This window comes from Mobula birostris, chromosome 11 (assembly GCF_030028105.1).
Source record: "Mobula birostris isolate sMobBir1 chromosome 11, sMobBir1.hap1, whole genome shotgun sequence".
Classification (NCBI taxonomy): Eukaryota; Metazoa; Chordata; class Chondrichthyes; order Myliobatiformes; family Myliobatidae; genus Mobula; species Mobula birostris.
The window spans coordinates 77,678,729-77,696,185 of record NC_092380.1 but is presented as its reverse complement, the minus strand read 5'-3'; the positions used below and the strand labels follow the sequence as shown (position 1 = coordinate 77,696,185).

Sequence of the window (17,457 nt, the reverse complement as noted above, 5' to 3'; positions counted from 1 at the left end):
TAGGACAGCGCATTCACGATTCAAAGTATCCCTCAAAGTCAATGAGGATGCCCTTTGTAACATCGATAAAATCACCAATACTGCAAATTTACTCCAAAATGTGAAGCTTATTGTCTGGGATGAGTGCCCCATGATTAGGAGGGAGAGCTTTGAAGCTGTGGACCGCACTCTTCGTGATGTATGCGGCAAGAATGAGGCCTTCGGGGGATTTGCTGTGGCAATTTTCGTCAGATTCTAGCAGTTGTGAAACGCGGAAATGATGCTGATGTGGAGAATTCATGCATTAAGAAATCATACTTATGGAGAAGCTTCATCAAGTTTCAATTGAAGAGAAACATGCGATTGAGTGAGGGAGAAGGACGATATTCTCAGTTCTTATTGGATATTGGAGAGAACAAGATTGAGAATAATGAAAACACTGAAATCAAATTACCTGAAGATATGATTCTGCCAGCAACAACTATGGAAGAATGCATTGATCTCATCTACCTGACATTCAACAATCCTGCAGAATTCTTCTCGAGGAATTCTATCTTGGTTCCCCTTAATGAAATGATGCGAAAAATAAACTTTGAATGCATTAGACACTTCCCTGGAATCATGAAAGAATACTGCTCCTTCAATGCTGTAAGTGAAGAAGCTAACGCCACTCATTTTCCTACAGAATTCCTTGATTCCATCAAACTCTCTGGATTGCCACCACATAAACTGGAATTAAAGAGGGGATCTCCCATCACTTCAATGAGGAACTTGGATCCACCAAGGCTTTGCAATGGAACGCGAATAATGGTGGAAGAACTGCACGACAATCTCATCAGAGCAAAGATCAACATTGGTGCATTCAAAAATGACATTGTCATGATCCCAAGAATTACTCTCAATTTATCAGAAGGGGAATATGTCCCCCTTCAGCGGAGCCAGTTCCCGATAGTCATGCTTTGCTATGACTATACATAAGGCACAAGGCCAAACCATGGAGAATATGTTGATTTATCTGGAGAAACCGGTATTCCCAGCATGGTCAGCTGTATGTGGCTTTAAGCCGGGTAAAAAGATATGAAAACGTTAAGAGTATTCCTGAAGGGTGGCAGATCAACCAGAAATATGGTCATAAAAAGTGCCCTTCGTTAAACGAGGAGGAGCAATATTTGTCTTGCTATGCATCTTTCTTCTTCAATACAGTGAGTTCTTCTTTAATTTCCAAAGCACATCACATCAGACTGCACTACCTTTCTCTCAAAAGGTGCCCCAACGGGTCACCCGGTTGTCTAGTATAACCATAAATTTATCCACTTCAGTCTTACAAGATTTTTGATAAAAATACATGGTTTTGGAATTTCCTCATTTTCCCTAAATAAAACAGCTGCAGTTTATAGAACATAAATGCAAAGAAATTAAGCTGGAATTTTATTGACAGTTCAGCTTCAACTGCAGAATTGTGATTAATTCTGCTCACTACACTTTAAAAAGTGTCTTAAAAGGCACAGATTGGATTTAATACACTATTATCAGAGATAATAAATTAAGTTGTGATGAGGTGGGGAGAAGAGCAGATTAGCTAGTACCTATGTCAAGTTTTTAATTGAAGATAAAATAGAACAACATGGCAACTGCCTTCCCTGTGACTACAAGAAACTGCAGAGTTGTGAACACAGCTCAGCACAGCATAGAAACCTATTAAAAACTATTAACTGGTCCCCTAGTACAATAATATGCACTCTAAATCTGAATATGGTCTTGTACCTTATTCTCTGCTCGCAATGCACTTTCTCTGAAACTGTAACACGCTCTGATATTGCTCTCCTTTGTACTACCTGAATTTACTGTTGTAATGAAATGATTCTACACGGATGGCAAACCAATTTACCAACGATAACCCAATTTAAATGTGGTAACCAGAACTGCACATGGTACTCCAAGTGGGGCCTAACTAAAGTTTTAAGCAACTACAACATGACTTCCTGGCTTTAATAGGAAATGACAATGCATTATAATATTGAGGTGGTTGTAAATGATGAAAGCTATAACCTCAATGTTTGAATTTTATTTGCTTCTGTTCCATACCCAAGGCTGCTGAATGCACCATGCTTAAAGAATCCAAAAATCAACCTGATAACTTTCTAAATATCAGATAACAGAAAATTTCCAAATTGGTTATGCTGTAACTACCACTCCAACTTTCCCCATCAGCCATCCCTCTCACCTCCAATATCTGTAATTATAGGTAAAAATAAGTTAAAAGTTAACAGCATTGGCAAGTTCCAGCTCACTCAGAGCAAGAGAGAGATACACACAAAGATTGTTGGTCACCTTATCCTGGTTTCATCATACCTCTAGCTCATCACCTCCTAGTATCAGCAAGAATCAAAGAGAACTTTGATCACTGATTCTTAAACTAAAGGATCCACTAACTTGATATCAGGATCTCAACTTTTTCCAAGATAAAAAGCAATGGGCTGCCTAATTTCAAAATGTTCTATCTCAGGAACTTCAAGAGCTGTACCCAATAATGTCAAAATCCACACTGAATTATCTTTGCAAGTATGAAGGAAAAGCAAAACAAAACACAAATAACAGTTTCTTGCAAGTCTGACCACACAATTTCAACCTTAAAATAATGAACAGATTTTGAGAAAATCCTACAATAATTCCAATTACTACAATAATTTGATTCTGATCATAGCTGTGTCACTTCTTAGTTTTCATTTAAAGAATTCAATGAATACCACAAGAAAACAATAAAGGGACAGATTGAACTGATCTTAGTTTGCCTTAATGTTTGGGACAATTACAAAAGGGATGAACTGAGTAATGCTCGAGTAACTCACCCTTGCTCTCATGTAGCCCAGCTCACTGTTGAACAAAGGGAAGACATGATTCTGTAACATGAATTCCATCTGGTCTTTGTAAATCTTTTTCTGTTTCAGAAGCAAACAAACATAGCAGATTCAGCAGATTTAAAGGTGAGACCGTGAACACAAAATAAAGGAAGAAATGCATGTTATGAAACCCAATTTCATTATTTAAACTGAATGACCCTCTCCAGCACAAATCTAAACAAAAACATCACCTGCCAAAACAAATCATTTTTCTGCGAATCATGCAAGTCACCCAATGAGAATAGATTCAGACTCATTTTTGGTTTACACATTTACAACAGCTGTTATCCATTTAACATACCCCTAACAGGGAAAATAGTGATCATGTGATGTGTGACATGGAAAAGAGAAATATGAATGCATTCCTCAGCAAAAATTGTAATTGCAATATTCTACAAAACCATGCTTTGAATTTTTTATAGAACAAAACAGAATACAATCTTTACACAAAAGACACTGTAGCACAAATAACTAGGTAAATAAGTATTGTTCTACTTTACCATGGTGGCATATTAATCACCTTTAGTAGTACTTCTGCTAGGGAACCAATCATATGTAAAGCTCCATCTTTCTTCCGGGGATCAACTGTTGGTTCTGTCAGTATTTGGTAGCAGAATCCCATTGTTTTTTGCAACACCTAAATCATAAGAAAAAGATTAATACTTGTAACATAGCCTTTAACGAAGTTCAACCACAAAAAAGAGAAAATCTGCAGATGCTGGAAATCCAAGCAACACAAACAAAATGCTGGACGATCTTGGCAGGACCAGAGAAAAATGAATACAGTTAAAAGGTTTAACTCTACACTAAATCTTTTTTTCTCCAGTCCTGCTGAAGGGTCTCTGCCCAAAACTTCAACTGTACTCTTTCACATAGATGCTGCCTGGCCTGCTGACTTTCTCTAGCATCTTGTCTGTGTTGCTTCAATAAAGTTGATAATATTATGTGCTCATTGTTAAATAGAAATTTGGGAATAAATACATTACACCAATAGTGATAGGTGGATAATACACTGGTTTCAACTAATCAAGTCAAAGGAGAAACTAATACTTGCTTAAGCAACAAAATTTTCTAACCAGATACTCATTTGTAATGTTTCCAAATACCCATCTAAAGCATAATCTGCATTGCTCATGCACCAGTTAGCACCCTTCAGTTGAGTTCTGTGCTTTCTTAAAAATCGCAATAAATTGCATCTGATATACAGTGCCTATAAAAAGTATTCACCCCCCCAAAAAACTTTCGTTTTATTGTCTTACGACAGTGAATTTGGCTTTTATTGCATACTGAACACCAGTAAAAGATCTTCATATCAAAGAGAAAACAGATCTCTACGAAGTGATTGAAATTAATTACAAATATAAAATACAAAATAATTGATTGTGTAAGTATTCACCCCTTTAATATGATACACATCCACCCTGGTGCAACCAATTGGATTAGAAGTCACAAAATAAGTTAAGTGAAGATCACTGTGTGCCATCAAGATGTTTCAACTGATTGTAGTAAAAATACACCTGTGAAGGTAGAGGGTAAAATTAATGCAGCAAAATTCAGGGAAATCCTTGAGGAAAACCTGATGTAGTGCGCAAGAGAACTGCAACTTGGGAGAAGACTTCCAGCAAGATAATGATCCTAAGCATAAAGCCAAAGCTACATAAAAATGGCTTAAAGCAACAAAGTTCATATCTAGACCGGCCAAGTCAGAGACCAGACTCCAATCCAATTGAGAATTTGTGGTTGGACTTGAAAAGGGCTGTTTACTCACAGCCTCCAGTTTTGTAAAGATGAGGAAAAATTGCAGTGTCCAGATGTGCAGCTACTAAATACGGACTTGAAATTGGTGAGTAATTATGAAATCAATTATTTTGTTTTAAATTTATAATTAATTTAGATCACTATAGAGATCTGTTCTCACTTCTGTTGATCAGTGTCAAAAAGAAAAACAAATTTAATCCACTGTGATTCAATGCTGTAAAACAATAAAACATGAAATCTTCTGAGGGAGGTGAATACTTTTTATAGGCACCTAAAATATGTTCAATTGTTTTAATATCACCATTACAGCCAAATTATAAACTGGAAGTATTTTTCAAAACTCTGTTCTAATCACTTTGGAAAATTTAATAATATAAAACAGGACTCTACTAATTATTTTTATCTGTTCCTTTATTGAAACATTTGAGCTATTCTGGCAATTCACATTCCAAACATTTATTGGACCATTTAAAGTGGTTAATGCTACACAAGTTAGAGACGATGCAGGAACCCAGATGGTGTTTCAACTTGCCAGACTATATGATAATACTTCCCTACCATCAACAATGTTGGGAAGAGTATTGTGACTCAATCATATTGCTACAAAAGGACATAAACAGGCCCTTCAGCTCTCCAGGTTTATACTAACCACATTGCACATTTATACAAATCTCACTTCTCTGCCTTAATACCAAATCCCGCCATGCCAAATATTTTTCAAAATGCTTTATAAATATTGTTACTGTGGCTACTGATTCCAATTACCAACTTCTCTTTGCGAAAAACTTACTTCTCAAATCCCCTGTAAACCTCCCCTCACACCCTCACCATAAACCTATGACCGTTACTCTTAGACATCGTACCACGGGAAATGGGCACTGGCTAGCTATCCTATCTGTGCATCTCATAATTTTATACGCACAGTATATCTCTATCATGTCACCTCTCAGCCCAGGGTAAACAGATCCACGCTATCCATTCCCTCATAGCTCAAGGCCTCCAATTCAGGCAAATTTCTTGTTACTCTTTTCTGCACCATAACTTAAGACACATATCCTTACTGCAGTGTAACCAGACAGCACCTAATACTCCAAGTGCACTGTAATTAACACTTTTAAACAACCTTACTAAAGTACACGTACACAAAAATTACTACCCTGCCATCTCCTTGGTCACTTCCGCAAACAACAAATCTGTGAAACTATTCCCCGCCCCCATAGAGCCATGTTAACAATCCCTAAAACATTTATCTTTCAAATATAAATAATGCCCACGAGAATCCTATCCAGAAACTTTCCCCAGCACTGATGAAAGGTACCATAGCTTATGATTGCTGTCTTTATTTAGGAAGGGCACAATATCATCTAACCTCCAGTCTTCCAGTACCTCATATGTGACTAAGAAAGATACAAAAGTCTCTGCCAAGACCCCAGCAATCTTCTCCTTTGCTTCCCTTAACATTGTACAATACACTTGTCAACATGGCCCTGGGAATTTGTGTTTCAAGATGCCCAACTACACAATGTTCATATTTTTCAGGGTCTCACTGCTCCCTCCCCTGAACTCACTGGCTTACAAAGTAACTATTGATGAAAAATATCCATTTGAGACTGCCTAGAAGTAGTCATGGTCAACCACGACCAAGAAAAACCCCAGTTGTGACAATCTTCATACCTTTGAGGTCAAGAGTGGAACTGCCTCAGTGCAACTGTTCTTTTTACTTTAAAAGCTCTCCCGCACAGGCTTTCTGTCATCATCGGATATGACGGACAAACACCAAACCAACTATTAAGAACTAATACAGTTTTATAGCATTGTAGTAGTATTTATAGTGTTCTGATTTGTTCTGTATTTCATTTAAATGCTGTGTCTTGAAAAATTATTCAGCCCCCAAAATTATTTTCTCATTTTTTAAAAATTGAAAATATATTGAAGTCAGATTTTTAAAATTAATCTACAAAAAACTGTAGATCATGTCAAAAGAAAACTTACAAAACCTGTCAATTTACTAAAAATTAAAAACCAAAATTGTGAGGTTGAAAAAGTATTCAAACCCTTCATAATTACCTCACTAACTTTCCTCAGGTGCAATAATTACCTTACCAACTCACCCGATTTGTTGATGGAGAAAATTGGAGGATCACCTGTTTTCAATGACTTCATGAGAATAAATACTGAGAGTAAATCTCTCTACAAGGTTCAACAATATGGTCAATTTTCAACAGACCAAGCCAAAATGAAGACTGAAGAGCATTCAAGACAAGTCAGGGAAATAATTATAGAGAAGTACATTTTTGGGGAAGGGTACAAGACTATTTCAAAGGTACTGAATATACCTCAGAGCTCCATGCAATCCATTGTGAAAAAGTGGAAAAAATATGAAACCACAGCCACACTGCATCTTTCAATCCACCCCACTAAAGTTAGTCGCCAGAGAATATGGGCAAATGTAAGAGAGGCTACTGTGGCAGCAAAAGTCACTGAGTGAGCTGCAGAAGTTAGTGGCAGCAACTGAAGATGAAGTTCATGGCTCCACAATCTCTGAGGTCTTACACAAAAAAGATATTTATGGAACGGTGGCAAAGCAGCAGCCCAGGCTAAAAAAAAAGCATATCCTTGCCGCTAAAGACTTTGTAAAGCATCACTTAGAAGGTACTGTAAAGATATGGAAGAAGGTCCTGTGGGAGACTAGGTGTAAATTTAATATTGCACATCAGCAGCAGTGACTGGAAATCTGGTCAGGATTGATGGGAAGATGAATGCTACTAAATACAGAAAGATCCTAGATAAAATCCTGCTAGCCTCTGCCAGAACATTTAAGCTGGGGAGGAAGTTTGCCTTTCAGCAGGACAATGACCCAAAGCATACGACCAGAGCAACCGTGGAGTGGCTTCAAATGAAGAAAATTAATGTCCTTGAGTGTCCCAGTCAGTCCTAACCTTAATCCAAACAAACATCTCCGTCAAGACCTCAAGATTCTTGTCCACTGCTGCTCCCCAAATAACCTGGCACAACTTGTGCAATTTCGCGAAGATTGGGCAAATCCTGCACCATTACGTTGTGCAAAGCTAATAAACTTACCACAAAGACTACTGAGTGTAATAGCTGCGAGAGGTGGTTCAACTAAGTACTGAGCAAAGGGGGATGAAGACTTTTCAACTGCTGACATTGCAGTTTTTGAATTTTTTAGTTTTTCATGTTTTACAATTTTTCCTGGTTTTTGAGCTCTACAGTGTAAAACAGCTGCATGTGATTCACAAATAAAAATGCTCAGTTAAATTGATCAAAATTCCTGGTTGTGATAATCATTTATGTGAATAAAGGGTTGGGGGCTGAATACTTTTACAAGGCACTGTACATAATTTGTTACTCAGTTAAACAATAGTTTATTTTTTATACCTCTCTAAATATGTCCATGAAACTTGGGCTAATTTGGGACAGCCGCTTAACTGGGTCTAAGTGGACTGGTCCTGATGTGTCCCAATCAACCAGAATCCACTGTATTTTCAGTACAATTTTAAACTACTTTGTAAATAATTATGGTATATAGCAGGGACTGCTGTAAACCTTGGGGTAATAGCAACTTCAGAACACCAATTCAAAATACTAACTTCTTTCCTCTTACTGCAGGCTGTGTACAATAAAGTCTGAGCAGCTGTTGTTGGAGAGATGAAGTCTTCAAAGACATCTATATCAAAAGTAATTTAAATTCTGGTTAAATACCAATTTACATATTAAACATGTTTAAGTACATAACATTTAATGTTAAAATAACACCAATCTCATTACCAATTTTAACTTTTTAAGTACAACATTAAATGAGCCAAACTCAAACTAAATTACTTCTACAACTTATACATATTAACTGCATTATACAATACTGGTCTGTTAAACAGCTTTAAATTTAACAACTGAAGAGTTGTAAGGCTATTCCATATGTACTCAAACAGTAAATACTAAACTATCTGTGGCAACCATCTTTTCTTGGGGTTAATTTAAAAATTAGCAAATACTTGTTTTAACAGAGCTGAGTTATCAATTCTAAAATGCCACATGGGTCTTAAGGTCCCCCCCGCCATCCCCACCCCATGGGGGTTGTATCAGTAGGAGTAGATGGTGAAAAGGAGACGGAGAGATCATGCTAGTCTTGGAAAACAGACAAATTTAGTTTCCTTAGAGCTGAAGATATATTGGAGCCCAACCTTACTCAATATGAAGAACTCTGTTGTAAATGTGAATGAGACCTTACTGCTACACATTGTTTATACTCAACATGAACTAAGCATACATGGATTTTTAAAAATTCTATTTGCAACACATAGCAAGTGAAACCATACTACAGTCAATAATGATGATGAAGATGGGAACAACAAAACCAATACTGAAATCATAATTTCAGTAGCAAATTGGTAAACCTAAAACTTGAGATATTTGATGCAAAAGCCATTATTTCAAAAAGCCACGTAATTTTCATTCCCACAAGTTGAGTAAACAGCACCACTTACCAAATTTCATTCGAATATACTCGTATGGATCCTCTTGCCAGAGCTCTTCATCAGCATCTGTGTAGCACATCAAGGGGAAGACAACATCCTGGATAATGCCCTATGAAATACAAATAGATTAAATTAATTTATCAAAATAAAAATCAGTAGTTAGTAAACCTAATGAACAATTTCAGTATTGCTTGCCATTTCCTAAGGGCAATTCTTGCTGAGGTACAGCACAGCTGATATTAAAGCCTTTTAATAACTTACACAAATTCCTCATGAGCAAATCATGACTGCCCAGTTTTCAGAAAATTAACACTAACATTACCACAGCTCAATATATTTACCAGAATTATCTGATTAATAATAGAAACCTCATCTCAGAAAGCAGTTACTGTTCCCCAGAGCCATGATATGAACCATGTTAATTTACATTTATACAATTTGTTTTTCATGGTTCTAATGTATTGTGTTGTAGCTGCAAAACACTAATTTTCAATGCATTATTAATATGTTGGGTATAATGTCCATGTCAACAAACCTGAACTTGGAGCTGAGAATTTCAATGTTACGTAGTCATGTGTACTAAGTTTGAACATAGAAATAAAAACAAAACATACAAAAACAAAATATTTTAAAATAATAGTTACAGTGTATTTTATATAGCTACTGTTCAGAACCAATTAGAAAACATATTAAACTACAAAAGTAGTACAAGCACCTGAATATGGGGTTTTAAATTCTTCCAAGTAACAGCATGAGCAATCCCCTGGTTAATGTAGTTCAGTGTTTGCTGCAATACACGAGGAGCTACATATTGTTTCTCTTTGTACTGATACAAAACTTTCAACAGTACCTGTAACAGGATAAACTGATTAATATCTATTACATACACTTTAATAATATCTAGTACAAAAGTCTGAAATCACATGGTCAAAACAGATGGATCCAGAGTAAGAATTTGGGAGAGTATTGGGACAGTCCAATAATACATCTTTCATAAGACATATTACATAGCGTACCTGGTGAGTGCATCAAATGAAAATATTTTAGATTAAAACTGGAGTTACCCGGAGTTATGATCAAATTTTATTCTTCAAACAACTTTTCTGGGTATTAGCACAAGGCTTAATGGAAACTGGCTGTGTAAGAATAGACTACTCTCACACGTTATCTATGACTGCAACTAAAATTATCACCTGCAAAGCATTTTGGGACATTCTGAAACAGAAACAAAAGCCACTGCACAACCACCAGACTCTTTCCTTCACTCACTGTCTCCATGAATACCAGAACAAGATCAACATGGTATGACAGCTGTTGCAGCTTGTGTAAGTTTTAAGTGCACGTATGTTAATTTAACAACAAACAGCTTTGGATGAAAATAAACACCAAGTTCTGAAAACAGATTCTCCACCAAATAACCCTGTATATTTTTTACTCTGAAAAATGCTAAGGTATTTATTAACTGGGAGGGATAAGCTGAAGACAAAACAAACAGGAGAAAGCATCACTTCTCAGAAAAATGCAAAATAAGAAAGAGGGTTGAAATGACACCGTACCTGCTGGATACTGACAGCATAACCTTTGAGGAATACTTCAGCAAATTCATTGTACTCTTTGGAAACATTACCCGGACTTCCATATCTGGTGAATGTAAACATATTTCAGAAGTGATTCTTTTAAATACCCTTTTGAGTTTTTCCATGCAGTTCATTTGAAAGGAGTTCAGCAACAATGACAGTACAATACCAATTTGGCTTGTTGATCACTCAGGGACTCTTGTAGCTCCAATGTCAACACTGAGGTTTGATTTGATGGCCTGTCCTGAGGTTGGAGCCCTTTCTGTTGTTGTGAGTGGGAAGGATGGGAAAGGGGCTTGTTTTGCCGTTACTAACTTGTTTTGCTATTGCTGCTATTTGTGTTGTTCTGCTGAATACTGTGGGTGCGCTCTGTCGATGCCAGAATGTGTGGTGACACTTGCAAGCTGCCCCCAGCACATCCTTGGGTGTGTTGGTTGTTAACAGAAACAACGAATTTCACTGTATGTTTTGATGTACACATGATAAATAAATGTGAACCTGAATCTGACACAAGCATGAATAATTTGATTCAAGTGTTTATTTTATTATTTTAGGTAAAGTGATGTAATTGGGAAAAAGAAACAAATTTGTATAACTTTATATTCATGAAACAGTGCATTGAAAACTCTCACCGTTCAAACAATCTGGCCAAGATGTGCAACGCCCATTTTTTACACTTCCACCAAGGAAGCTCTGGTCGATCATCTTCATCAACTTGGAGTGTTTCCTTAAAATCAACAAATTATAAATGCCTATAGAAAACATATCCATACCAGCAAAATGTCTGAAGAGTATACAATGCTTGGTTTCAATAACTGGCTATTGAATAAATCTTTACAGTAAATAATTCAATCAAGAACAAGTTTATTTTATATATTACTGCTTATTTTTAGAAAATGAGAAAAGAAAAACCAAGGAATACTTACTTCTAAATAAAACATGGTATTTCAAAGTTATTTAAGAAACATTATAGGAAAAGCGGAAAAAATTAAAAAGCCGTATTTTACTTGTACTAGACTGGTCAAACGGGTCACTCAAAAATAAGTTCACTTCACTTGTATTAAGAACTAATTGTTAGTCTAAGTTTGTTACTTGGGAATGGAAAAACACCCCATAGTTAAAATATCACTATTAATGAGAATTAACAACATGTTATTGAATTCCCACAAACTTAGAACTTAACCTTTATTATTATGATGGCTTCAAAACTTTAAAATCTAAATTGTTTCATCACCCTCCCCAAAAAGCTTCATTTTTAATTTCACTTCATCTTTATTAATTAACCGGTGCCCCGCAAGGCTGTGTACTCAGCCCCCTGCTGTACTCACTGTACACCCATGATTGTGTAGCCAAGTTTCCATCAAACTCAATATATGTTTACTGATGACACAACAATTGCAGGCCGTATCTCGGGTAATGATGAGTTTGAGTAGAGAGAGGAAATTAAGAACCTGGTGGCATGGTGTGAAGACAATAACCTATCCCTCAACATCAGCAAGACAAAGGAATTGGTTGTTGACTTCAGAAGGAGTAGCGGACCGCATGACCCAATTTACATTGGTGGAGCGCAAGTGGAACAGGTCAAAAGCTTTAAGTTCCTTGGGGTCAATATCACAAATGACCTGACTTGGTCCAAGTAGAGTTTACTGCCAAGAAGGCCACCCAGCACCTTTACTTCCTGAGAAAACTAAAGAAATTTGGCCTGTCCCCTAAAACCCTCACTAAATTTTTATAGATGCACCATTCTTCTAGGGTGCATCGCAACCTGGTATGGAAGTTGTCCTGTCCAAGACCGGAAGAAGCTGCAGAAGATTGTGAACACGACGCAGCACATCACACAAACCAATCTTTCGCCCGTGGACTCACTTTATACCGCACGCTGTCGGAGCAGTGCTGCCAGAATAATCAAGGACACGACCCACCTAGCCAACACACTTTTCGTCCCTCTTCCCTCCGGGAGAAGGCTCAGGAGCTTGAAGACTCGTATGGCCAGATTTGGGAACAGCTTCTTTCCAACTGTGATAAGACTGCTGAACGGATCCTGACCTGGATCTGGGCCGTACCCTCCAAATATCTGGACCTGCCTCTCGGTTTTTTTTGCACTACCTTACTTTCCATTTTTCTATTTTCTGTTTATGATTTATAATATAAATGTTTAATATTTACTAATTTTTACTATTTTTAATATTTAATGTTTGTAATCCAGGGAGTGGGAAGCGCAGAATCAAATATCGCTGTGATGATTATATGTTCTAGTACCAATTGTCTGGCGACAATGAAGTATAAAGAATAACCATACACCTTAGTTAAGAGGGTCTTAATATACAATTTATACAGTATATTTCAGCAAACTGAGAAAGGAAGAGAGCTAAAAAATGAAAAAAGAATAACTTACAGGAGGAACATCCCTATCAACAACGGTTTTCAGAATTTCCATCCATTCTGTAAGGTTTTGTTGGTTTATTAGCTCCAATGGTAAAGTGTACTGTAATCAGAAAATAAAACTCATTAGAAGTTTCAAGTTCAGTCTATACGATTCACTTCATTCAAAATGAGTAATTGATGGGACACTGTTGATCCGTGGCATAAACACAACAGAACAAGTCAAAATGGGCCTGCTACATGGTGCATTTCAAACCACGGTATCAAGTAAATAGAGCACTCCATACCTGCCTGTGTATGGCCCTAAATAACATTCAGGAATAAGTTTGTTGTCACTTAACTATATACAAGTATATAACATGTATAACCATACATTGTATATAGAAACAAGTCAATGTTTCTCCGAACAAGGGTGTAAAGCACAGGGTGAGAAGTGCAAGGTAACATTTGTGCCATATAAATTTCAGGTACTGGCCATCTTCAATAAGAAGGAATCAAACCACCTGCTCCTGACATTAATCAAAAACTTGATTTGCCACACAACTATTGTGCCAAGAAGAGTGGAGGCAGGATACGAAGGGCCATTGCCCTGAAATGTTAACTATTGCTCTCTACAGAGAAATGCCTGTTTCAGAAGCAAGGTATCATGTGGTAAATATCTCACCTACTGATGAGTCTTATTCTCAAGCATTTCCACTGAAATTGCCAATCCATTCCTGAGCTGCAACCTCTACCAAAAATGATGAATGCTGTAGATGCACTGTATACCACTTACAAGTTCCTTATGTGTCTTCAAGATTAATCATTACTTTTTCAGTTACCATGCCAAATTGCTGAAACTACAGTGGATTCCGGTTAATTGGGGCAGTCGCTTATTTGGGACAGCCCTTAAAGAACAAAAACCAATCTGGAAAATAGCCAGGATTCCTTTCATTTATTTGGAACAGAAGACTGTTTTCGAACAGTTTCTAACTAGCGTCAGTTGCGTGCACTTGTGTGGCCATTAAACATTACAACATGCTTAGAACAAGCAGCTTTTAATAGCATCAGTTGCATGTGTTTGTGTTCAAAGAGCAGTTATTTTTGTCACTGATAGTTAATGAGAAATAAGCAGCATGACAATTTGCTCACTGCAGCTTCAAGCATTCTAGGCTTAGATGTCAGAAATAGCTGGGAGTAAAATGATACAATTTCACTACTTCAACAAGTTAAGAACTACGTAGAATTTGAAGGTATTGACAATCAGCTTGAATGTTGCAAAGAAATTGAAGATTTGGAGGGTGCAATCATTGACAGCATTATATGAAGCCAGTCCATTATTTGCAAAAGGTACCTGTGCTGATTTTGTTCATTTACAGCAAGTCAAAAGAACACGGCAGCATACACTGAATGAATTCCTCCAACTATCAGGAATGCATACAGTTTTATAGTACTCTAGTAGTATTGGTAGTGCTTCAATCTGTTCTGTATTTTTAAATACATAGTTTGTTACTCAGTTAAATGGTAGTTTGTCTTTTTTATACCTTTAACTATTTCCATGAAACTTCAGCTAATTAGGCCATTGCTTAATTAGGCCAAAATGTACTGATCCTGATGTGCCCCAATTAACTGGAATCCACTGTGTATATGATACAACATAATGAACATATTACCAGAAAGACTACGCCAATTCAAGGGAACAACTCACCACTACCCTCGGCCTAAGATGGGCAATAGATACTGGTCTTGCCGGTATTACCCAGATTCTATGAAGAACAGCAGGAGGCAGCATAGAAGAATAATGTCGACACACCAAGGCAAGCTACCTAGTTTAACAACACCAAACAACTACAATCATAATACAAATAAGTGATCCGATCATCACCTTGCTGCACTTTGCCCCAAGATCCCTTACTCCCACATAGTTCAAAAATCCAACTCATTGTTGAGCACTTTCTTCTTCTTTTGCCCATTACGCCACTAGTGTTTAGAGCAGCAATGAAGGTCCTCCATCTCTGCTAGTGTTCATGACTTCCTTCATCCTGTCAGTAGCTTCCTCTCAGTTTACTGCCATTCAAGCAAGTCCCGGGTTGAGACTCAGCAATACCGTTGCACACATGTAGAAGTTATTAGTCCTGAGCTGAACTCCCGAACCTGGAGGATCGTCGGACCGTTCTTAGTCTGGCCTCTACCCTTTGACCTGTTTTACATGAGTGACCCTATCAAGAGCAAAGCATAAAGCCCCGACTCCAGCCATGGGTCATTAAGGCACACAGGCCTCCAAACCACAAGGTTGTGGTCCTCTTGGAGGATTGTTAAACATTCTTGTTATCAATCCATATACTGTTTGCTAGTTCAGCTGCAGTTATCAAAATTAACTGAACTCTCTAATCATACATTGGTGATTTAACAATCAAGTCTAGGATTTGAATTATTACTCACCATTTTAGCAAATAATCTAAAAATAGAACCAAGTACATAAACACATGTAATTTTACAGCACAGACCAAGACTGGTAACGTCATAAGATCTATACCTGTGCTTATGCCCAGACAAGTCTCCTCTGACTACACATTTCATTCCATCAACATATTCCATTCCTTTCTCCATAATTATTACAACTTTCATGTTATTTTGGTCTTAACAATTTTACCAAAAGACATGCAATTTGGATTAAGTAAATATGTATACACGATGCATATTTCAATTTCTTTTAAATTGACCTTTTTCAGTTTCAAACTCCATTTCATCTCCCAAAGTTTAGTAATTTCACATGTAAAGTGAAATTAAAGTGCTATTTGGACTGAAGAGACTTTCTGCTTTCTCAATGCTCGAAACAGACAATAAATCAACAAAAATGTAGGAAATCTAGTGTGTCATCCCAAAAGTGAGCTTCATCACATCCAGAGCAGGTGTCCCTTACTGAGTCAAAGTAAATCTATTAGCAAAGTACATATATGTTGCCATATACTATCTTGACATTCATTTTCTTGCAGGTTTTTGCAGAAAAATATAGACATACAGCAGAATTTATGACAAACTATACATAGAGACTGACAAACAACCAATGTGAAAAATAAGAAAATATATAAATAAAAAAAACTAAATAATACTAAGAACGAGCAGTAGTGTCCTTGAAAGTGAGCCTGTAGGTTGTGTAATCAGTTCGGAGTTGTGGTGAGTGATGTTTCCATGCCAGTTCCGGAGCTTGGTGGTTGTAGGGTAATAACCATTCCTGAATTTGTTGGTGTGGAGAGCATGCCCGGATGGTGAGGGTCTGAAATGATGGTTGCTGCTTCCTTGCGGCAAACTCCATGTAAATGTGCCCAGTGCAGAGGTGGACTTATCTGTGATGGACCGGGCTGTATCCTCTGCTTTCTTTTTTTTTGTAATTTATTTTTTATTGAAGTTCATCATCAAACAATCATTTCCATAAGATGTATTTCAGATGCTGTACATACATATCATATAATGTTCCTGTTCTTGGGCATCTCCATAGCAGGTAATCAGAACACTCTCCACTGTATATGTATAGAAGTGTATCAAAGTTTTAGGTGACATGCCGAATCTATGCAAACTTCTAAGAAAGATGGAGGAAAGAGTCAGCAGATGATCTCCTCAACCACAAGACATTGTATTAGACCATTATGTCATACAAAATTAGTATCTGTTCACATTACATAACCTCAAATAACTTTTCTGTTGTAGACACAAAATTTTTCAGCTGTCCTGCAAAAAAATGATGCAAGTCAATGTGTTAACAGAGATGTGACCACGGGAAAAGGAACATTACCAGATATGCCCCCTGGCTCAAGGACCTTTACACCAAATGGAAGTTGCCTTTCATAAACAGATGGCAGGAACTTACACAGAACAATGAACTAGGGGTGGTCTGGTCTGTGCATACTCAAGACTGACAGTTTCCTTTAAATAAACATTTTGTTAATTGGGTACGGAGAGAGTAACCATATTCAAAGTTGCTGGATTAGTTAACTGGGGAACACATAGTGTTAATAAAGCCATTTTATTTTCTATTCCAATACCTGAACAAGTGCATAGAAAATTTTGAAGATTTGCTTTTGAATGAGGACAGAGTGGTCTGAAGGATCTGGGAGAAGTTGGACAAATCGATCTTTCATCATTGGCAAGAAGTGCTGCATAGCTGCCACCAATGGACTACGCTCATCTGATTTCTTGTACCTGTTAACACACATAATATAATTCAGCATTAAAGGAAAAGCAACACCATAAAAGCATCCTTATTCACACATGTGCAATGTGCACTCTCTCATTTTGGGTCAATTTGCCATTTTGAACAGTTTCCCCAAGTAGGCTGAGCCTGAGGTTGCAGCATCCTTTAAATGTCAATGGCATGAATAATAACCA

General features: G+C 37.1%; 1 protein-coding gene across 1 annotated transcript in view; it reads right to left on the bottom strand.

Moving 5' to 3' along the window:
- The window catches only part of ipo7 (importin 7), a 56,954-nt gene that overhangs the window by 19,211 nt on the left and 20,286 nt on the right, over nt 1-17,457 (bottom strand). The window contains exons 5-13 of the mRNA XM_072272611.1: nt 17,115-17,271; nt 13,106-13,195; nt 11,343-11,437; nt 10,690-10,774; nt 9,849-9,983; nt 9,143-9,242; nt 8,249-8,325; nt 3,400-3,516; nt 2,829-2,918 (exon numbers count right to left, since the gene is read on the bottom strand). Of these exons, the coding sequence (XP_072128712.1) occupies nt 2,829-2,918; nt 3,400-3,516; nt 8,249-8,325; nt 9,143-9,242; nt 9,849-9,983; nt 10,690-10,774; nt 11,343-11,437; nt 13,106-13,195; nt 17,115-17,271 (946 nt within the window). The remainder of the gene's footprint in view (nt 1-2,828; nt 2,919-3,399; nt 3,517-8,248; nt 8,326-9,142; nt 9,243-9,848; nt 9,984-10,689; nt 10,775-11,342; nt 11,438-13,105; nt 13,196-17,114; nt 17,272-17,457) is intronic.